Consider the following 23,532-nt stretch of genomic DNA (forward strand, 5'->3'; position numbering starts at 1 on the left):
AAAACACTCTGACATAAACAGCAGCAAGATCTTTTTTTAACCTCCTAGAGTAATGAAAATACACACAAAAATAAGCAAGTGGGACCTAATTAAACGTAAAAGCTTTTGCAGAGCAAAGGAAACCATAACAAGATGAAAAACAACCCTCAGAATGGGAAAAAATATTTGCAAATGAAGCAATTAACAAAGGGTTAATTTCCAAAATATACAAACAGCTCATGCAGCTCAATATCAAAAAACAAACAGCCCAATCAAAAAATGGGCAGATCTAAACAGACATCTCTCTAAAGAAGACCTACAGATGGCTAAGAGGCACATGAAAAGATGCTCAATATCACTAATTATTAGAGAAACGCAAACCAAAAGTACAGATATCACCTGAGACCAGTCAGAATGGCCATCATCAAAATAGCTACAAATAATAAATTACCGGAGAGGATGTGGAAAAAAGGGAGCCCTCTTGCACGATGTAGAGCTCAAAATTCTCCAAGCTAGGCTTCAACAGTACAAGAACAGAGACCTTCCAGATGTTCAAGCTGGATTTAGAAAAGGCAGAGGAGCTGACTCATTAGAAATGATCCTGATGCTGGGAAAGACTGAAGGCAGGAGCAGGGGATGACAGAGAGTGAGATGGTTGGATGGCATCATTGACTTGACAGACATGACTCCGGGAATTGGTGATGGACAGGGAAGCCTGGCATGCTGCAGTCCATGGGGTCATAGAGTCAGACTCAACTTAGCGACTGAACTGAACTTGCACTATTGGTGGGAATGCATATTGATAAAGCCACTATGGAAAACAATATGGAGGTTCCTTTAAAAACTAAAAATAAAACTACCATAAGACCCAGCAATCCCCCTACTGGGCATATATACTGAGCATATAACTTTTGGGGCATAATCCAAAAAGACACATGTAACCCCAATGTCACCGCAACACTATTCACAATAGCCAGGACATGAAACAAGCGAAACATCTAACGACAGGTGAGTGGATGAGGAAGACATAGTACATATATACAATGAAATATTGCTCAACCAGAAAAAGGGATGAAAGGGGGTCATTTGTAGAGAAGTGCATGGACCTAGACTGAAGTTAGTGAGAAAGAGAAAAATAAACATTGTATATTAATGCATGCATGTGGAAACTATAAAAATGGTACAGGTGAACCCATTTCCAGGGTAGGAATAGAGCCACTGATGCAGAGAATGAATATGTGGACAGGGGGTTAGGGGAAGGGGAGGGTGGGACAAATTGGGAGGCTAGGATTGACATATATACACTACCACGTGTGAGCTAGATAGCTGGCGGGAACCTGCTGTAACACTTAGGAAGCTCGGCTCAGTGCTCTGTGATGACCTAGATGGGTAGGACTAGGGGTGGGGGGTGGTGGGAAGGAGGTGCAAGAAGGAAAGGATACATGTATACACCTAGCTGATTCACTTTCCCATACAGCAGAAAGTAACAGAACATTGTAAAGCAATTATACTTCAATTAAAAAAAAAGCATAAAATACTAAATAAAACTTGACTCAATTGTTAAGCTGTGTCTTTGTTGTTTTTGCAGTAAAAATATAGCAGCACTAAAGGGTTTCTTCCAAAAACAAAACCAAAGATACTCTCCAAACACAACTGATTTCAGTTTTGCACATCCCTGCCCTGTTCTTTATTTGCATTAATGGATCCATTTAATTTCTAACTCTCAGTTGATGAGAGACAGTAAAGCCCCAGAGCTAAATGCTACTCCCAAAGGCAGAAGGCGTTCTCTGAGCACCATGACCGCATAGAAGAGAGGTGGATCATGGCCCCTCTCCTCATCTCTTCCAGGCCCCCAAATTCCCATTTCTCATTTACTCATGATCCCACAACTAAATCATTGTTTTTCTCCTTTTGCATAACAATAAAAATTCTTTCAAGACAGAATACAGTCTGTTTCTCCCAGTGCTTAACAGCGTTGGGCATGAAGCATAGTCAGTTTCCAAACAAGAACAAAAGCAAGTTGTGTCTTCCTTCAGGCTTCACATCTATTTCATCTCTTTAATATTAATCTGTAATCTCCTGGAATCAAAGGTGAGTGATAAAGAAGAACAAATCACTGTTGCCACATTTAACACTTGTACATTTTATTTAATTAAATCAGCCATTGTACACATTGCAGCTATGTATTGTTAGTGTTGTATTTTTTCCGTTAACTAATACATGCCCTCATAGATATATTCAATTAGTGTTATCACCATGGGAACAAGATGCTGATTCATCAACTGAAAATTCACTTCTTCTCACAGTATTCAAGTTTTTTGATTACACAGCAAAAATCAAAACCAAAAAAGAAAAACAAAAATGGTGAATAACCATTATGTTGTTACACAGACATCATCTGCACTGCAAATAACACAACAGAAATGCTTTTCTTGAGCTCCAGTGAAGGTTTGGACAAGAAGGCCATGGTGTGCTCGAAAAGGTTCACCACTGGCCTCACTCATTTTGGCTGCCAAAGAATGCTTTATTTCCTATCCAATTGCCAAAAAGTGGTATCATTTGAGGCTTAGGAGATTTGGCTTGTGGGAAACCTCCCTCCCAGGAAATTTTCTCTCTTGGCAACGTTACTTGAAATGATGAAGTACCACTGTTTGTCATCTTTGTTTTTGACATTCGGAACAATGAGTCATTTTTGCACAACAGGAAAAGACCAGATAGAATTGGAAAATGTTCAATCCCTGGAGGATAGACTCTGGTTTTTAAAATTTTTAAATTTCATCTTCATTGAATATACTTTTCTTTAACAAATAACTGATTCAAAATGTATACTGTTTATATGAATATATTTGTGAATATATATATGTTAAAATGCTACACAGCTTCAACCACTAGAGGAATGAGGAATAGGACATGGAAATCACTCAGCTGATCAAAGTCCCTTCTTTGAAACAGACAGACAGGGAAGTGCACAAATGCACTTCAGAGTTTCCAAGGGAGTTCGGATTTCAAATAAATAAACTAAAAATTTTAAACCCAAACCAAATTTTTCAGGATTTCTCAATCTCGTCTGCAAGCTAAAAAACAGACCTAGCAGAAAAGTGAAAAGTGCTTGCTGAGGGTAAAAAGAATGAAAACCATCGATGTGATTAGAAGAGGGGTTTGTGGTTTGATTCTTAAATGCTACATGCAAAGATATAAACCTGGAGGAAAAAAAAAAGAAGAAACCACTTCAACATGGTGAAGGAGTTCAACCATTTGTGTTGGGCAAATCTTGTTTCCGATGAATTATCTACAGTGCAGTGGCCAGGAGAAAGTACCACCAATAAGACAGCGTGGTTTGCTAAAGCAGCAATGAAAACTGGAAAACTACAGTAGTTATAGCTTTTTAAAATACCCTGCCAACATGTCCCAAATCTAAAGGACCTGAAGATGCTAGACAGCTGTGGGATGCTGCTGCTTGCAACTCAACACCTCACTGCTTCATCTCGTTGCCTCGGCTCCCCGCCTCCCCGCCCTCGACGACGGCTGGAGAGTCACAAATCATGGCTGGCCAGCACCAGCGGTAAGTGCTTAGTTAGGACAGTTCTTCAAGGTTATGAACCCATCTTTAACTAGGAGCCAGGGCTACTCTGGAAATTCTAAGGACATGGTAGGTCTGAAGTGCTTCTTTTGTGGTAGAACTGTATTATCATTCGATTGTGTTAGCAATATCTTAATGAACCATGGTTCAGCAATTCCTCTAGAGGCCTTTTACTCCGTGATGCCCAGTGTAGTCATGATAGGCAGTGGTTTTAATTTTAATATAGTGTTCGTCTGAGCATTAGCTATATACATCGTACACGGGTATCTCTTGGAAGGATGCCTATGTGTCATCATTTGAAGAGGTCTGCAGGTGAAGTTCTCCCGTTGAATGGATTTTCATGGAGCTTGTGCAGAAGCCAAGAAGAACGATGGAGGTGGCCAGGTCCCAGGTCAGCACAGACACAGCAGAGCAGTGGATACAGCATCCAGAGTGAGGGATGCTATCTTTGGTCACAAATTAGCTTACAGTTAAAGAGGATGGGGGAAAACTCAAACCAAATGCCGCATGTTTGCTAAAAGTGAAATGTCAGGGTATCCCATTAATCAGGCCAGTGAGGTCACTCCTCTAACGAAACGGGACGTTGCATATTGAGTGAAGGTGTGGTTTCTGGTGTGAGAATTGGGCAGCCCCTCACTGGGCCTCTTGCTTCGAGTCCTCCTTGCAGAAATGCCGAAGGAGTTGCTGGAGGTCGTGCTGGAGGTCGTCCTGGTCTAGTGCTTCTGGGACATCCTCCAGGTGCTCCAAGTAAATGTGTTTTCCCTGCTGGTCCTTCACCACAGCCCTCTTCTGGGTTCTAGCTTTACTCATTGTTGTCCTGGAGGAAAGCAGACAAGAGAATGTTACATTCTTTCTTTCCTGCTAAAGGCAGCCACTACCTTTGGTATGAGCGGACCTAAGACACGAAAGTGATACTTACTGTTGACACCTCTGTACTGTGCTATTACCAACTACAGCCATCTCTGCACTTCTTTCTTTTAAACACAGCTCTCCTATTTAAATAACTCATGAGATTTCTAAAAAGTATTCTGGAACAAGGAGTATTTTTTTTAAAAATACTTTAAGAAATATTTCAAATAAATGAAATGATGCTTTCATATGATTCTCTTAAGAACTAACCATACACTCATGCCTGTTTTGATCAGGGCACTGCTTCATCTCCATGTACTGTTATACTGGTATGATTATTTTCCTGCATCCTTACTGCAAAGTGATCATACTGTGATTTGCTCCCTCTCTGCTTGTAAATACAATTCTTCATTCCACAAATATGTGGTAAACATGTCTTATGGACCAGGTACTATTATTAAATAGCAAGTAAGGAAACTGGATCTCAGAGAATTTAAGCAGTGCTCCAAATAAAAAAAAAATAACTCAGTTATTATACAGCAGGGCCAAAAATCAAAGGTTTCAGGATTTGAATCTATAACCATGAGGCCATAGGGACCAACTTTATACCAGCATTGGAAGTATCAGTTTTTGAAGCTTTACCCAGTATTTTCCTTACCGATTCCTAGTGTCAAGAAGCTGAGGGTTCTGCCCATGGGCTGCCCTAAGCATTATTCTTCCTTCTGACATCTCTACACATCTGTTAAGATCACCTTGGTTTTTAAAATGGCTGACTTCAATCAAAACACTTCCGGCTTACCTTTGGACATCTTGTCTCCTTCCTTCTCTTGTGTTCTCTTATCGCCCCTTTCCTTTGAGTCTACCTGAATTATTTTGTATCTGCAAGCAAACTTTCATTTGTTCCTCTTGAGTAAAACGTCAAATTTGGTGCCAGTGGTTGAAGTCAGATTGTTTTATAACTGTTCAGCATCCATATATATTTTTTTCATCCAAAATGCAAATTTCTGCTATTGCCACCAAGATCTGGTATAAACCTTTAGGGCACTGGTGTTGGGGGTTAAGCTTCTATCAGAGGACACTTCTTGGTGTTTTGTGTCCACATATGTCAATGAATGTGTTTATGAATACACTTACATATATGACTCAAACAGTGGAATGAATTATATGCCTATCAGGGGAGCAGTGGGTATGATCAAATGTCTTCAGCAGCATGTAAGATAAAGTGTTGTGGATTACAAATAGATTTCCATAAACTAAGTAGCTGTGGGACTGGACTGAGATGTCTATATTCCTGGCTTCAAATTCACCAGCTGTCACTGAGAGTTTTGGATGAACTGGTCTCAATCTAATTCCATCTTAAGATCTCATGATGCTAGGGTGTGTGTGGTTTATGTGGTCCCATATGCATAACTGAGTAAAAGATGTAAAAGTTCAGAGTATAAAAAGCACTTTATCTTTAATTTATATAGCATCCTTAAAGTTCTGTGAGCAATTCCTCTCTCTTAAATTCCCAGCTGGGGCTGTTTTTCACATGTGGTTGGAGGGTGGAATTGTGACAGAACCTTTAATTTCACTGTTCTAATTATTATCTTCTACAGGCTAAAAATAGCCTTGTAGAGTACTATAAATGACAATCTTTCTTTTCTTTTCACTGAAATGAAAAGCACAGCAGTAACTTCAATTTCCATTGTGTCTTCAATGAGAAGCTGAGAACATTTTGTTAATACACACGGCACTGCTAGAAGCCCAGAAAGAAGTGAGGTAATGGTGCCCAAGTTTACACATCGAACAAGCAATGGGGATGAGGGTAGACCAGAAAGCCTCAGAGCTAATCCTTGTTCATATGCACAGGTATGAGCTGCTTACTGCTTTTATAATACTTTCTGAATTTATTAAAGTCCCTGGTTTCAGCCTCACTAGGTACATTCAGCTTCATGGGTATCAAATTCATGCTCATGTTATTTGCCACTCACATGCAGAATCATGAAACAGCTTGTTAAAGACAAAAACCCATCAAAGGAAAGATTTACCAAGATTGAGCTGAAAGTGAAAGTGAAAGTGAAGTCGTGTCCGACTCTTAGTGACCCCATGGACTGCAGCCTACCAGGCTCCTCCACCCATGGGATTTTCCAGGCAAGAGTACTGGAGTGGGGTGCCGTTGCCTTCAGCTAGATTAATCTGTGAGCAATTTAATTTGATTCCTACTCCTTGGAAGGAAAGTTATGACCAACCTAGATAGCATATTCAAAAGCAGAGACATTACTTTGCCAACAAAGGTCTGTCTAGTCAAGGCTATGGTTTTTCCAGTGGTCATGTATGGATGTGAGAGTTGGACTGTGAAGAAAGCTGAGCACCGAAACACTGATGCTTTTGAACTGTGGTGTTGGAGAAGACTCTCGAGAGTCCCTTGGACTGCAAGGAGATCCAACCAGTCCATTCTAAAGGAGATCAGTCCTGGGTGTTCTTTGGAAGGAGTGATGCTAAAGCTGAAACTCCAATACCTTGGCCACCTGATGCAAAGAGTTGACTCATTGGAAAAGACTCTGATTCTGGGAGGGATTGGGGGCAGGAGGAGAAGGGGTCCACAGAGGATGAGATGGCTGGATGGCATCACCGACTCAATGGACATGAGTTTGGGTGAACTCTGGGAGTTGGTGATGGACAGGGAGACCTGGCGTGCTGCAATTCATGGGGCTGCAAAGAGTCGGACATGACTGAGTGACTGAACTGAACTGAACTCTATTCTACAATGGAATATCCGAGATGGTTGGCCCAATGAAATTGGTGACTTGCTTAAATCTATGACGTGACTGTCTAAAAGTCATCTGACTATTATGTCTTGCTGCTGCTGCTGCTGCTAAGTCGCTTCAGTCATGTCCGACTCTGTGCGACCCCATTAGACGGCAGCCCACCAGGCCCCGCCGTCCCTGGGATTCTCCAGGCAAGAACACTGGAGTGGGTTGCCATTTCCTCCTCCAATGCATGAAAGTGAAACGTGAAAGTGAAGTCGCTCAGTCGTGTCCGACTCTTAGCGACCCCATGGACTGCAGCCTACCAGGCTCCTCCGTCCATGGGATTTTCCAGGCAAGAGTACTGGAGTGGGGTGCCATTGCCTTCTCCCATTATCATGTCTTAGTATTACTTAAATTTTTTTTTCTTTGTTTGTTTATTTATGGCTGTGCTGGCTCTTCATTTCCGTGGTATGTGGGATCTTCCTGGACCAGGGATTGAACCCAAGTCTCCTGCATTGGCAAGTGGATTCTTCACCACTGAGCCACCAGGGAAGCACCTGAGTATTACTTTTAAAGCATCAGGAGAATACTTCAGGAATGACACAGTGACTGATATATCACTTGATGGAAGTCTTAAAATGCAGGGTGAGTCTGTAGCTCCCAAGGGGGTTTTAGGGTAGATGTGTGGATTCTATTTATCTTTTCTTAATATTAGAAAACTTTTAAAAAGTGTTAGTTGGCAAAGTATCACCCCATGCTAACCCAAACCTTCTAATTATTGATCCATCCTCCTTCAGGACTTCATTCTCTACTAAACTGGGGGAGTAGACTTTCATGTGGCTACCTGTGTAACTCAAAGCCTGAAATAAGGAAAAAACAGAACAAGACAAAGTCTATCATAAACCATAGACTTTAACTTAATCTATCACTCTGCTTAATGGATAGTCAATATAAAAATATTGAAAGGATAAAGAAAAGCAGTTCTTAGGAGCAGACCTAAGGATCAAGTTTTATTTAACAGGTCTGTAAAATTTCTTCCATTCATGACGGAGACTGGTTCAACTACTCTACAGTTGTCCCTACCTATACTGGTTGAGTTCTAATTTCCTCCTCGCCTCACCCTGCTCCTCTCCACAATGCAGACTTTAACGACAAATACAATCAATAACGACCAGAGGCAAAAACAAGCAACAAAAAAATAAAGCCCAAAGTGTATAACTCGGGTGATTCTTCTTTTGATAGTTCAAGTTCACCAGGTGTCAAATCTGAAGAACTAAAAGTAGTATGAATAAAGTATGCTCTTAATATCCTAATGCATTCATATATAATCTCAATGCATACTGTGGGTATAAAAGAGGGCATACACATAAGATTTAACTTCAAAATGTTTCAATAGCAAAGAATGTTTCATAGATGTATTTTGCACACACCCACCAGCCCTTAGCTGAATCTTTGGGACCAGATGTATTTCAAATTTCAGGTTTTTTTTCTTTTTGGATTTTAGAAAGGTAATATGAGGTATACACTATATATTCTAATATCTCATCTGGGGTAGGGACAGCATCCTGAAATCACACCCATTAATATATCAATAGTAAAACACGAACATTCATTCTTTAGGAATAAAAAAGACTCCAAGTCATTACAATTCCTTGTCAGTTCACACTAAGTTTTTCTGCCAAACTAGCTTGCTACTAACTTAAAAAATTTGTTTTGGTTCTCAAAATTTGGGGAATTTTTGTATTGTAGTAAGTGTTTATGGATATCACTGTGCTGTGGACCCATTTCGTAATTACTGAAAATCAGAACTTAATTATAAATGCTTGATTTATTTATCGTTATGAAAGATAACTGAATCTTCTTTAATGCTTATCATTGGAAATATCTGAGAATATCCATTAGCAAAAATAAGGGGCAATATCTAATTCTTTCCCTTACTAATTGGAAGTACAAGTCAGTTCTGAGACTTTTAGGCAAGAGGTACCATCATGCCCCAACTTTGGAGATTCTGATCCAGAATGAGCTGAAGGGAATCCTGGTCATATGGATTTTCAAAAACTCTTCAGGTGGCTCAAATGAACACAAGTTGAGGAAAATTATTTCACTGTACACATTATTCAAATAGGAATTCTACGCTCTTGAATTATTCTGCATCCTTCCATGAGTACAGGTATGGAATGACACAATGATAAATCATTTTCTTCTCAAACACAAAGCACACACATAAAGACAAAGTGATGATGCTTCTATACCTCTTCAAAGTCATCTTTGGCTGAAGGAAGATCAGTGGCTAAACTAGAATCCCCCAGATGTTTCTCCATCCTCTCACCATGGACCACAGTTGTCTTAACAACTTTGCTGACTCTACGGCCTTCCACTGGTTCAGCCTGAAATTGTGAGGTACTGGACAAAATGCTGGGCTCAGACAAAGTTACCTGATGAATGAAGGATACACAGTATACAGTTTCTGATGATGAAAATGTAACAGTGATGAATTTTTCTATGCCAAAACCCACATGCTACAATGGTGTATCTTAAAAACAGCATTTTGTCAACAAGCAGCAGAAAAAGACTACAATCAATTGGTAACATCTATGTACTGACTATACAGACACAGCACCAAATCAGCCACTTAGTTCGTTGCTTGGACAGAGGTTGGTCAGGAAGTTTCATGGCTGAGGAACTGGCTGCTCAGTGCAATGCAGACACAGTGCCCTGCAGATGAACTCTCTTTTCCCAAGTGTAAATGGGTTGTTCTGACATTATGAAGACAAAATTAACCATCAAAGAAGGAACTCACAGAGACATGAGAAACTGAAAATGTAGATTTTTAGAGAACCTCGTGTGTGTAATAATAAAATTCTGAGGATGTGAATGGATGCGAGATGGTGAGAATGTTCCAAATTACATGTCAAAGAGAGTAAATACGCTTCTGAAAGAGGGAAGTAAAACAGGAAGAAATAAAACTACAAATCAAGGGAGTTTCTGGATCCTGCTTTCAGTGACTCTGAAATGCAGAAGTTTAGAAATCCAATATTTATCAAAGGTGCCCTAGAGAAGGCTGCGGTGGCTGACTGGGCATGGCACTCCAGTGCCTTTGCACAAGATTTTTTTTAGAATCTACCACTTGCCAGCTAATAGGATTGCTGTCTTTTAAATTTTGACTTTTGGATGTCTGCTGCTGTCAATTGAATTAATGAGAAAGTGGAAATGAAAAGGACCAAAGACAATGAGTACAGTGGCTACAAATCTCCCTCGTGGTTATTTAAACATTTTCCAAATCACGAAGACAAAAAAAAAAAATCAATGTGTAACTAAACACAGACTGCCTTATAAAGGGGAGAAGTGAGGCCAGCAGGAATAAACTATCTCGTCCATCTCTTGTGAGCTCTATTTTACACCTCTCCATAAAGTCAGTTCTGGAGACGTTGTGGGCTCACCTCTGACTGCTCGGTGTCACTCTTCAACACAATGCGCTTTATGACTTTGGAAAAGCCATCCCCTTCATCAACACTGATAGAATCCTGTGGTGTTCCCTGCATCGTAATCTCTTCTTTCTCTGTGCCGTCAGAGGAGATGAACCGCCTAATGATTTTCCTAGTAACCTAGAAGATATTTTACTCATGTAACTTGTTTTTAAGGGACGGTGCCAGGGTACTGATACACGTTTAGACAGGAAACTCGAATCAATCGTGTTAAGATACTTAAGATAATACCTTCTTTACCACGGTGTGTCCATGCTCATCGATGTATTCTTCTTCTGTGACTGTTTCTGGGGGTATGTCAGGCATATCATCTCCCTACACAGTTGAGAGAAAAGGGTCACTTCCGTGTTTGACATCAGTGCTGAAGAACTACTCCCAAGTGCTTATAATGCAAGGAAGGTTAGAAAATTAAAGGAGCTTTGAGAAGCATTGCTGAGATGCCAAATCCTGTCACGCAGTAAGTTTAAAAAAAAAAAAAAAAAGAGGTAATAACATGCTAGAAAATCTGACCAAAGTTAGCTCAAACTTAAACAAACAAACAAAAATAGACCAGCCAGAGGTGAGGTGGGTGGAGCTGGAGATGCTAAATCTTGCTCTTGCTGTTCGTTCTCTCAGAGGGAGGCTGTGGATGTCATTACTGCTGCATTTCTTTACAAACAGAACTTAGGAGGGTTAAGGATCTGCTTTCTGAAGGCCATGCACTACCTAAGGAGCATGCCAAGCCCTCCACTCCAGGTTGGTCACTCTCAAAGGGTTATGGGGACAGAAGTGTCCTGGACGTGCAGTAACGGAACAACTGGTACCTGAATAATCACTCGTCGGCGGACAACCCTGGTTGTTACCATCGCCTCCTCATCTGAGCTGGCCTCCAGCTCACCTAATTCCTCTGTTAGCTCCTGGTGGAAGCATGGAAGCAGGGTTTTTGTTTATCATGCTAGGGAATGTCTCTTCACTACAGGTTTCTGTTTTAGCTCACGCTGGTTTCTGCAAGTTCTATTCGTGGAGGCTTTGGTGGAAAAGCCACCAGGAGGGATGAAAACAGCACATGCTGGGCTCAGACTTCACCAAGAATATAGCCTTTTGTTTACTGAATTAAAAAAAAAATCTGAAATTCTGAGAGTGGCCTGAGCACCCATCTGTCAAAGTACATCAGAAGAAAGAAGCAACTTGCCCACTCTTCCTGGACTTCAACTCCTGATGCAGACACAGATCACGGGCAGCACAAGAAACACTTGTGAGCTGTTGATTCTTGGGCTCAGGCTTGGAATGACCCACCAAAGGCACAGAAATATCCTACGCTTGTAGCAGAACTTTCTGCAGGAAGTCAAAGTTTCCTGTAGCTATTATCTGGCCAGTAGTGAGTTTCCCTGCCATCAAGGAAGACAGGCTATGAATAGTATTAGACTCCCTGTCCAGAGGAGCTGAGGTGCAGAGGCCAATCCAATTTTATGGGTCTGGCCCAAAGCCAGAGCTGGAGCTAAGATCATAACTTTAGATGAAAACATATCTCTTGGGAGCGTATATATGGAATCATTCTTTCCTAATGGAATGCTATCTTTAAAAATTCTATTGAAAAATAGAAAAGATTACTCAACTAAATTTTGTCAACATACTTTAAAATATCACTTATATTTCCATATTCTTTCCTGCTGCAGGAAAACATGTAAATTCCAAGCCAAATTATACTTTAAGTACACTTAGGAATCTGCTGCCTAGAAATACGGTCAGTAAGAAAAGTGACTGAAATTGGACCCTTAAGTCAGGGTCATGAGATGAAAAGGGTCAAAATAGGAAGCTTAAGAGAAAGAATTAGAAATTCATCGAGAATAAGTAGAATAGGCCCATATAAATAATGCAGAATATAGGGCAATTTATCAAAATTTACTCATATGCATAGGACAGATTAAATATATGAATTATCCAGATAATTGTTTCAAGTGTACACTTCAGTTAGCCTATAGATTCTTAGACTAAAATTGGCAACTTTTAAGTTCAGACAGCATCTATGAAACGTTTTTACTAGAATTCATTTAAGCCAAGAACTTGAGAGGTGAATAAAGGCTGTACAAACGCAAACTTGGAATAAACATCCATTCATGGGATGAATTCATTATTTAAAATAGCTGCCAAAATTTGGAGCAGTTCTTATCTGCCTGGATCTCCCCTAATTTTAAACTATGGTTTTAGAAATCTTGCCAGCAGATATCACACTCAGAGTGAACAAAAACAAATGTAGATGTTAAGCCCAAAGATATTTTCCCTCCAGAGTCTTAATTCTTTTATAAAACATTCTTTCCTAAAAGATGTATATGCATGCTTTAAAAATAGTCTGACATATAAAATGTTTTTAAATCCAAAAAAGGAAAAATATATCTAATTTAATTTACATTAAGTTTAATTCAGAAAGATGTTCACACTTGTGTGTGTGTGTGTGTGTGTGACTCCTTCAAGGAGCTATTGAAAATGCCGGTTCCTGTCCTTTCCCCTCCCTGGGATCATTCTGATCCAGGAGTTCAGAGGAGGGAGCGATACGAACCATTCAGGCCGTGTTCTGAGAATAAATGGTTCAACTCAGTTTCTTAAGATGGTCTCCACCTGTCTTCACAAATATCAAAACCTCACTTAAAAACAAAGAAGAGACAGCGATGCATACTCATGCCGCTATTGGTTTTCTGACTTTTGGAAGCAGCCGTCAATGTAGGTGTAATGTCCTTTTCCTGAGTCATTCTTAAAATAAATAGGAGCTCTCACTTGGAAATAATACTTCCCCTAATGAGAAACATTTGTTTTGGGAGGTAAACCCCACTCAATACCCACAGTTGGTGCGCTTATCACCTGACCGCACAGACAGACTTGCCACGAGGGCAGATTCCAGCACTCTCCCACAGCTGGCCAGCTTACCTGACGCTCGGTAAATTCCCCTCACTAGTCATCTTTATTTATAAGATAACTAATTCTGAAAGGTAATATCAGGTATATTATTTCACCCCAATGCTCATTTTTCTTAGCAAAAGGGTTTCCAACTATAAAACTGGGGCTGATGGTCAAAGAGCTAGAATTAGAACCATGTACTACTCTCTTTCTAGATTCACGGGTTCTCAGGTTTTTAAAAGGGATTGGCGGGCTTCCCATGGCCCAAGTTAATTAATTTGGCAAGCTGTTCTGTGAAAAAAACAGGTCACTGGAGAAATGGACATGGGAGAGGGTGTGGAGCTTTGTTCCACGTGGGCAAAGAAACAGAGGAGGAGATTTTACCTTTTGAAAAGCAGCCTCTTCATCAAGCCTCTCGAAGGCCTGAGGCTGATCCTCGGCCGACTCCACGATCACGAGGCTGGTTTTCCGAGGTGAACTCTCCTCCCTGCACTCAGGGGGCTCCTCAGGTTCCTGCACAACTGGAGAGCCTCCCCGCTCACTCGATGTCGGGGTTTGGAGATACAGCCTCTCCTCCTCGGAAGGGGTGACAATTTCCTCAGGTGTCTTGGTGGGGGAGCCCGATGTTCCTGTGGCCTTCTGAGTCTCTGACATTTCTGTCCCTGGGGTTGTCACACTGAAACGGAAAAGCCCCAGTATACCATGAGAACACAGGCATTTGTGACCCCGTTGAAAGAAGGGAAGATGAAATCAGTCTTCATAGTCCATGGAAGTCTAAATGTGTTTCTAAACTTGGCCAAGAAATGAAATGTGAACAAAAATTGTATGTAAAATATAGTTACAGCACATTGATGTAGCATTGACTGGGAAAGATGCACTTTAAAGAGATAAAAATTATTCTCAAATGTATTACCATTTCCTAATCTCTACAAAGTAGGGTAATAAAGAATATGAGATATTAATAAATAAATAATTTCATCTTTGACAACTCAAGGTAATATTGATGATCTGAGGAGGTTTATATAAGAAAGATCCGTGGACAATAAGGCTTCTGAAGCAAGACCAAAATTTGGCAAAAATTTTAAAAAGCAATATATAAACCCCATGTTAAATATAGTTACCATAATCATAAATAGAGGGAGATTCTTGTTATATCTCTGGAAAATTATTATTACTTAATAAGATCTTTTGGTATTGGAACTTTTTCTATTGATATAGTTTAAGTAACACAATCTTTATAATTGCAATTTCTTTTTTAAAAAATTATTTATTTGGTTACACCAGGTCTTAGTTGAGGCATGTGGGATCTAGTTTCCTGACCAGAGATTGAACCCAGGTCCTCTGCATTGGGAACATGGAGTCTTAGCCACTAGACTACCAGGGAAGTTCCTATCATCCCAATTTCTAAAAGAAAAAAAAAAATGTTCCCCTACTTAATTATAATTTTCTGTCACTCTATAAATGTTAAATGCCCCGAGTGATTTTCTGATAGTCCCTCTTTGCTTCCCATCTTTTCCTTCTTCCTTCTCTTTTCCTGGCCTCTCCTTTATGTTCTCCCCTACAATCTAAAGGTGGGTGGGTGAGAAGGTGGTGCGCTGCGGAAGGCAAGGTCATCTCAATGCCCATTTTCTCCAAATCCAGTGATTTCAGCATAAAGCTCACGCAACGACAAAGAGCCTCCTGACACACTATTCTCACATTTCAGGGCGGGGACATGCTTGCCTTGCTCATGATCTGGTTGGTTTTCTAGACAAGTGTCATTTAAGAAACTTTCTTTTGCTTTTGCTTCCAGGAAGCCCAGAGCTTGAGTTCTAAGCTCACTGCACTCTGCAGCTTCCTTTAGCCAGAAGCTCTCCAGACGACTTCTCTTCATTCCCATTCCAACCTCTAATGGTCTTTCAATCTGTGTACGTGATTTGTGTGGCATTTCTATATTTATTGTCAGCCACCTCATAGCTATGTGGTGGCTTCTCCTGCACTGGCCCTGTTCACACTCTGCACCAGTCAGAACACAAGCGGCACGCACACAGAGAAGTGAGGTGCAGCAGATACACAAGTCATGACCGCACGGTCCACAGTGTCAACAGTGCCTTCAGAGACACACCTTTGACCTTTGACCCTGTAAGGTGAATAAAGTGGATATTACTATCATAATCTATAGATGTGGAAACGGAATCTCAAACGGCTTAGGCATTCACCCAAGGTGACCGAATTGGAAACTGGTTCAAGCAGACTTGTGCCACGCAATGCTGTCACATGATGTCTATTAAATATCTTGCTTCTTTTCCTCTAGTTCTGGCATCTGTTATTCGTGGGGTCATTTGAGAACTATCTGAAAACGCTTTATGCTTGGATATGGCTGGCACCCTCGCCATGTTGGCTGGCATCTCTGGACTGACCCAGCACAGCCTTTCTTTTGGAACTCACAAGTATTCTTGCTGTTCAAGAGATGTCTCCTCAGGCAGGTCTTGCATTTTCCCTGAGAAATCCTGTTGAACTTGCTCCTTGTGAGTCTGGGGAAGGAGCTCTGTTGCGGAGCCGTTGCCCTCAGTTTTGGGGATGCCATCCTGAAGAGTGGAGTAACCAACAGAAATGTCTTCCTCTGAGACGATGGGAGGGTGGTCAGAGGCCTCATCCTCTTTAGAAGCAGCATGCTCCTCTTTCTGCTTGTGCTGGGCAGTGCATAGCTCCTCTTGGAGTACTGAGAACCCTGGAGGGGAGAATGATTCCAAGTAAGTGTTTAACTGAAGCTAAAATGTATTAAGTACGTATTTATTAAGTAACTACTACATGCCACGCCTGTGATAGGTTCATGGTTACAAAGTTGATAGAGGCACTGTGCCTGCTTTCCATCTAATACTGACCATCTAGGGAAGCATAGGCAAGTAAGAAATATTAAAATGCACAGTGACTGGGCCTCCAGTGCTAGCTGATGAATGCCAAGGACCCAACAGGGTTAAAGAATCAGGAAAGGAAATGCAGAGGGTGAGACATCTTTAGGAGACCTAAAGATAAGCATGAACCAACTGCAATAGTCAAGGCATAAATCTACATAGCAAGAAGAGGGTTAATAAGAATGGAAATAAAAATACTACTACTACTCCTCCTACTAATAGCTAACACGTTCTGAATCTTTATACTATACATCAGGTACCATTATGGGCTTCCCAGGTGGTGCTAGTGGTAAAGAACCTGTCTGCCAAAGCAGGAGACATAAGAGACATGGGTTTGAACCCTGGATCTGGAAGATCCCCTGGAGGAGGGCGTGGCATCCCACTCCAGTATTCTTGCTTGGCGAATCCCATGGACAAAGGAGCCTGATGGGCTACATACAGTCCATAGGGTCGCAAAGAACCAGACACAACTGAAGCAACTTAGCACAGCACAGGCATATTATAGGTGCTTTGCAAGTATGAACATGTATTAAACAAACACTCTGAGGTTAATACTCTTTTTATGAAAGGTCTCTTAAGCCAGGCCATGGAATTTCATTATATCAAGGGCAATAAGGAGTCACTGAAAAATTTTTGGCAGAGATGTGACTGACATTCATCTATCTCTCTATTCACTCAACAGATATAATATGTTGAGTTTTGTATCTAATAGGTGTTTAGATGCTGGATACATAGTAGTAAACAGGACAGGAAAAGTTTCTGGCCTCACTGAACTTGCATTTCTACGGATATAGATTTATAGTAACTTGTAGGGGGCAAGGAAGCCAGGGGAAAAGTACAGAGTAAAACGGGGCCAGTATTTCAGATAAACATGTCAGAAAAGGCTCCTTTTAGGAGCTGATATTTGAGCAGAGGCCTGAATAAAGTGAGAGAAAAAGGTACGTGATGATCTGAGGAAAGAACACCTCAGAATGGAGGAGACAAAAAGCACCAGAGCCTAGAAGCCTGAGAAGACGGAGGCGCCCAGGGAGCAGAAGTTGGGTGTCTTGGACTTGGAAAGATGGGGAGAGATGGGAGACAGGACAAGCTATGAGGCTCCTGCCGACAATAATACATGCCATTGTGTGAATTTACAGAATGTAAACTGCACAAAGACACTGAGGGAGACTACCCTGTGAAATAGGGGAAAAAAAAAACAAGAAGAGAGGGGATATTTTAAGAAGAAGAAGAAGGGATTAGTTTTCTGTGTCAAATGTTACAAGCGGGTAAAGGAAGATGAAGACTGAGTTGCTCAGTGCATTTGGTGATGAGGAGAAACTGGTGAATTTTGCAAGATTCTTTGCTGTTGAACGGTGATGACCACACATGGCCTGTATGGATTCTAGAGACAGTTCTATAGAGAACGGGAAGAGAAAAAGTAGAGATTGGAAAGTTAGACTCTTCTTTGGAAGAGACTTCCCATGAAATGGCTGGAGAAACAGAACTTCATACAGGGGGACATGTTGGGTGAAAGAAGATATTTGCTTTGCTTTGCTTTTTAAAGCTGGGATCTATGAAGTACACTGTAATGCTCTAGAGCACGGTCTAGTTGTACGAAGACAGAGTGGGTCACTGCAGGAGAGAAGCCCACAGCTGGTAAAGGGGATGAAATCCAGTACGAAAGACAAGATGATGGTTTTAGCAAAACAAGTCCATTTCATACAGCAGGGAAGGTAGAGTACAAGCACTGAGATGCACTTACGTTGGGAGATTTTGTGGTGAATGGATATGGACATTTGCTTATAGTTATTCTTTTTTTTATAAGGAATGTCAATTATGATCAGGTTGGAAAAAATGAAAAGAAGAGACATATTGGAGGCTTGAAAGAAGAGAAAGTGCAAAAATACTGATGAGACAGATAGAAGGAGAAAGAGTCAGTGAGAATGGAAATGAATGAGGGTAAATTAGGGAAATTTTAATATCAAAAATGAGGTAGAACAATGGCTGGAGGTCCAGTGGGTTTGAAGGATGACTGTGTAGAAGCAAAAGAGGATGCGAGTACAATCCCTCAAGTCAGGCCTTGGAAGTAGTACAGTCACTGATGACTCAGTTTGGGTTGCATGCATAGAAACAGGTTACTAAGCTGGAGTAAAAGACACAAGCATCAGAAGTGCCAACAAGGAGCTGAAGAAAGGGCACTGGGTATCACCCATGCTGATGGTTGCTATGCACTATTTGTGTGCGTGTGTGAATGCTGAGTCGCTTCACTCATGTCCAACTGTGTGACCTCATGAACTGTAGTCCACCTGACTCTCTGGTCATGGGATTCTCCAGGCAAGAATACTAGAGTCAGTTGCCATGCCCTTCTCCAGGGGATCTTCCTGACCTGGGAATCAAACTCGCATCTGCCTGTGTCTTCTGCATTGCAGGCAGATTCTTTACCCACTGAGCCACCTGGGAACATTGCTGCTGCTGCTGCTGCTGCTAAGTTGCTTCAGTCGTGTCCGACTCTGTGCGACCCCATAGACGGCAGCCCACCAGGCTCCCCTGTCCCTGGGATTCTCCAGGCAAGAACACTGGAGTGGGTTGCCATTTCCTTCTCCAATGCATGAAAGTGAAAAGTGAAAGTGAAGTCACTCAGTCGTATCTGACTCCTAGCGACCCCATGGACTGCAGCCTACCAGGCTCCTCTGTCCGGGTCCCCTTCAAATTTATATGCTGAAACCCTAGTCCCATTTTGATGATATTTGGACAATGTATCCCTAGGAGGGAATTAGGTCATGAGGGGAGAGCCCTCATGAATATGATTAGTGAGTGCCCTTATAAGAAGAGGTTAGAGAGCTGGCTGTCCTTGATGTGAGGACAGAGCAAGAAGAAGACAGCCATGAACCACCCTGAAGAGGGCCCTCACCAGACCCTGACTATGCTATCACCCAGACCTTGAACTTCCAGTTTTCAGAACCAAGAGAAATAAATTTCTGTTGTTTAAGCTACCATGGTTTTCTGTTGGAGATCATGGTTTTCTGTTGAAGCAGCCCATAATGACTGAGATGGTGATGAAATATCAAAGTATGAGCAGTATTTGGGTACCTAAAATGGGCAAGGAAGTCTCAGGGTAGCGAGGAGAAGAACGTATGACCAAAGACCATAGGCAACCCTCTGAAAAAGGAAGATGGTGGGTCCCATTGCCTGAATTAACTGTACACAACACTCATACACACTTAAGTTGTCTGACCTTCACTATGATCCAGTGTAATGGTCTGCTCAATCTCTGCATAGCTATGACTGATGCGCTCCTGGAGAGCTTCTGTGCTGGTCTCCATGAGATGCACGATATCCATTCGGTTGATCTTGGTGAGACATTCAATGAGACTGGTATCTGGGATATTAAAGAAAAAACATTGATTACATCAGAGGGCTAGTCTTTTAAACCCTTTCCTTTAGTTGTCTTTGTGAATTTTTTTGTTGATACATTTTAAGTATAGGAAAAAATTTACTAAAATTTTGATATCTGTACCAAAAACAGCCAAAGCCCAACTAAGGATCTTTGTAAGCAAACAAACAAGACAAACACACAAAATGGGTGACACAGCATGGTAATAAGCCCTAAAAGCAGAGTTACCAGACGACATGTAGAAGGTCCTGTCAAATGTGAACCTTTGATAAAAAACGATTTTCTAGGTAAAAGTATATCCCAAATATTGCATGGGATATATTCATACTAGAAAAAGTATTTGCTGACTGCTGCTGCTGCTGAGTTGCTTCAGTCGTGTCCGACTCTGCGCGACCCCATAGACGGCAGCCTACCAGGCTCCCCCGTCCCTGGGATTCTCCAGGCAAGAACACTGGAGTGGGTTGCCATTTCCTTCTCCAATGCATGAAAGTGAAAAGTGAAAGTGAAGTTGCTCAGTCGTGTCCAACTCAGCGACCCCATGGACTGCAGCCCACCAGGCTCCTCCGTCCATGGGATTCTCCAGGCAGGAGTACTGGAGTGGGTCGCCATTGCCTTCTCCGACTACCTGAAATTTAAATTTAACTGGATACTCTCTATTTTTATTTTTATTTTCTGGCAATCCGGTTGAGAAAAATGGTAAGAGAAGGAAAGATAAATGTGGGCTGGAAGTCTCTAGGTAAGGTCTTCAAAGAGATATTAAAGGAAATAGCAAATTTAGGCCAGCTGAAGGATAAGAAGCGGTTATGGCTACTTCCCATTTTATTTGATGTGGTCAGAATATCCACTTGACATTTTCCCCCCATTTTAGTTATTTAGGACTAAAGGAAGCAGGAACTGAATATAATGTACCAATAATAAAACAATGATTAGTAAAGCAAGTGTCTGCTGTCAATATTTAGAAAATTTAAGGATCTTAATAACATTCCTGTTAGCAACCAGGGCTAGGATCATTTTTCACTACTTAATGCTGTTCACAGAAACACAGTACAAGAAGTTTCATGCAACGTGGTTATTTGAGAAGTGTTATCGCTTCTTCTCATTTGCTTATAGCAGCACTTCAGATTGGTGGCACCTGACATAAAAGGCATCGAATAAGGCTTATTTCCACCTCCACCCTACTGCCTTTTAGTTAGAGCTCCCCACCCACCTGTAGCATGTCTCCCGTCCCTTTCTAGCCAGTACTTCAACAGTGCATGACTCTGATCCTGGAGGGAGTTAGGGTTCTCAATTCGAATTTGATGAATTTGCTCTTCAGTGAAGTCCAGTTCTCTTGCTAACTCTAGAAGAGAAAATACTTCTTTGTAAACACATTAACTTCAAAGTTTGAGTCTCAACACCCTGTCTTGTGATTTTGCAAATGATGTATTCTTTGTACTGCTGTAACAGAGTTCCTTCATGTTTTCCTATTAGAAAAGACTCTCATATGCCTTTGTTCTTCTAGCACTAACCCCAGATATTTTCCTTACAACTGGGTTTAGAGTTGATCACTGTCATAGTGGAAAAAGTAAGTTTGAAACAATGATTGTAAAATATGTAAATTCAGCCCCATTTAATTCCAAAATTGAGAAGAGACCATTAATACTGGCTTATACTCTTAACCAAGATAATGGAAAATAAATGAGTGAAAACAGTAGAAGAGACCATGTCTCACTTTTAATCATAATTAGGTAATTTTCAAATACTATAAATCCTGTTTCTGAGTACTTGGATAAATATTGGTTGCAGCTATATTATGCTGGTTGGATAAACTCTTTTCTACAACATTATGTCATATGAATAAAAGGTCTGGGAAGCATTAACTGACTTAGGGAAGAAGCCACAAAGTTCTTATTTAAAGTCTATACCATTAACATTCTACATGGATGCTAATGTATTGAGGGGTGTGTGTGTTGAGGTGTCCTCTTTAGAGGGTAATTTGCTAATATCTTTCTAAATTAAAAATATACATATCCTTTACCCAGCAATTTTCCTTTTAGGGTATGCCCTATAGTGCGTGCGTGCTCAGTTGTGTCTGACTCTAAGCGACCCCATGGACTGTAGCCCGCCAGGATCCTCCATCCATGGAATTCTCCAGGCACGAATACCGGAGTGGGTTGCCACTTCTTTTCCAGAGGATCTTCCGGACCCAGGGATCAAACCCACACTTCTTGCATCTCCTGCAGTAGCAGGTGGATTCTTTACCTCTGAGCCACCAGAGACGCCCATGCCCTATAGACACAACCACAAATCTACCAGTGCACAAAGATATTTACTGCCACTAACAAGAAACAGCCTAGGCATCCATCAACAAAGGCCACTGATGGAATGGCCTCCTATACAGTGGAATTAAATATCTATTTAAAAGAATTACATAGATATTTCTAGGCTGATGGATTATTTATGAGAAATACTGTTAATTACACAGCTTATTTTTTAAATAATAGGCATAGATGTGAGCACTGCAGATTTTGTCTGAATACATGAGAAAGTGTTAGCAGTTACCCTTGAGGAATGGAGCTCGAAGATAAGATGTAGGTAGTGTGAAGGACTTATTTACATTTTATACCATTCCATATGATTTTAAGGTTTGAATTTTTACCAACTATAATAGATACTGCATTTAACATACATATACATACATACTTAAAAGGCAAAGTAAATAATTCAGAATGCTACCTATTTAATAAGTCAACTAGGGATATTTTGAGATCCTCCCTACCTCTAAATTCCTCAGTTAAATAAAAATGATCAGTATTATTAAATTACTTTAAACTATTTCAGTCATTTATTCTACATTATCAGTTATCTTTGTTAAGAGTATTATGACTTCATACCAAATCTTTAAGAAACTTAAAGGAGCTTAATATTAACTTTATAATGTTTCAATTACATAGTCTGCCAGGTTCCTCTGCCCATAGAATTCTCCAGGCCAGAATACTGGAGTGGGTAGCCATTCCCTTCTCCAGGGTATCTTCCCAACCTAGGGATCGAATCCAGGTCTCCCACAATGCAGGCGGATTCTTTACTGAGCCACCAGGGAAGCCCTTATATTGTTTCAATTAAGTAGTCACAAATGACATAAAAGTCAGACCAAAAAACCCCCAAAAAACCCAGGAAAAGGCAAAAAATCCTGACAATCTTGCTTTAATATGTTATATCATAGGAAAGATGAAAGGGTATACCTTTTAAATCCTTATTTGTAAATAAACCACCTTGATTTTAGAATTCACTTCGCATCAGAAAAATTATTTAACATGTAATTTCTAAACTGAAACATGCCTATTTCTCAGAAAATTAGTGAACATCTCATTCATATGTATTTTAACTTTCATTTGAAGTTATGTTTAGTACTGTTTACAATGAAAATATCTGATACAAGGTATCTAAAACAAGATATTCAAATTGAACTTCAAATTAAATTGTTTGAATTTCAAATTAAATTCTATGACAACTGCATCTAACAATGGTTTTGAAACACAGTAATCTCTCCAAAATTTAGATATCCAAAGGAGGGTGGTGGGAGTTGTTTTGTTCTCAACCTGAAGTTCTATTATTCAAGATTCCAGAGACAATAAAAGGCTTGCCCTGGTTCACACAGTGAGTTAATGCAGGCCCCGGATTTTTGAGTTCACAGTTGATCATTCTTTTCACTATTCCATGTGGTCATCCTCAAGGAGAAAAAAAAGACCTTTTTCATTGTTAATGACACTTGGCTGATGTGAACCATGTC

At 40.7% G+C, this 23,532-nt stretch overlaps 1 protein-coding gene across 50 annotated transcripts in view; it reads right to left on the bottom strand.

Moving 5' to 3' along the window:
* Positions 1-2,102: 2,102 nt before the first annotated feature.
* ANK2 (ankyrin 2) overlaps positions 2,103-23,532 on the bottom strand; it is a 700,483-nt gene continuing 679,053 nt past the window's right edge. For 32 of the 50 annotated variants that reach the window (XM_044946103.2, XM_044946112.2, XM_044946098.2 and 29 more), the window contains 10 exons: positions 20,971-21,102; positions 19,605-19,748; positions 15,924-16,206; positions 13,881-14,172; positions 11,429-11,521; positions 10,857-10,940; positions 10,581-10,745; positions 9,393-9,575; positions 7,909-8,000; positions 2,103-4,376 (listed from right to left, as the gene is read on the bottom strand). In XM_044946103.2, the coding sequence (XP_044802038.2) occupies positions 4,193-4,376; positions 7,909-8,000; positions 9,393-9,575; positions 10,581-10,745; positions 10,857-10,940; positions 11,429-11,521; positions 13,881-14,172; positions 15,924-16,206; positions 19,605-19,748; positions 20,971-21,102 (1,652 nt within the window). In that variant the 3' untranslated portion in view covers positions 2,103-4,192. The remainder of the gene's footprint in view (positions 4,377-7,908; positions 8,001-9,392; positions 9,576-10,580; positions 10,746-10,856; positions 10,941-11,428; positions 11,522-13,880; positions 14,173-15,923; positions 16,207-19,604; positions 19,749-20,970; positions 21,103-23,532) is intronic. The other 18 variants (XM_025290691.3, XM_025290693.3, XM_025290692.3 and 15 more) reach the window with 3 other exon arrangements.

This window comes from Bubalus bubalis, chromosome 7 (assembly GCF_019923935.1).
Source record: "Bubalus bubalis isolate 160015118507 breed Murrah chromosome 7, NDDB_SH_1, whole genome shotgun sequence".
In the NCBI taxonomy this organism is placed as follows: Eukaryota; Metazoa; Chordata; class Mammalia; order Artiodactyla; family Bovidae; genus Bubalus; species Bubalus bubalis.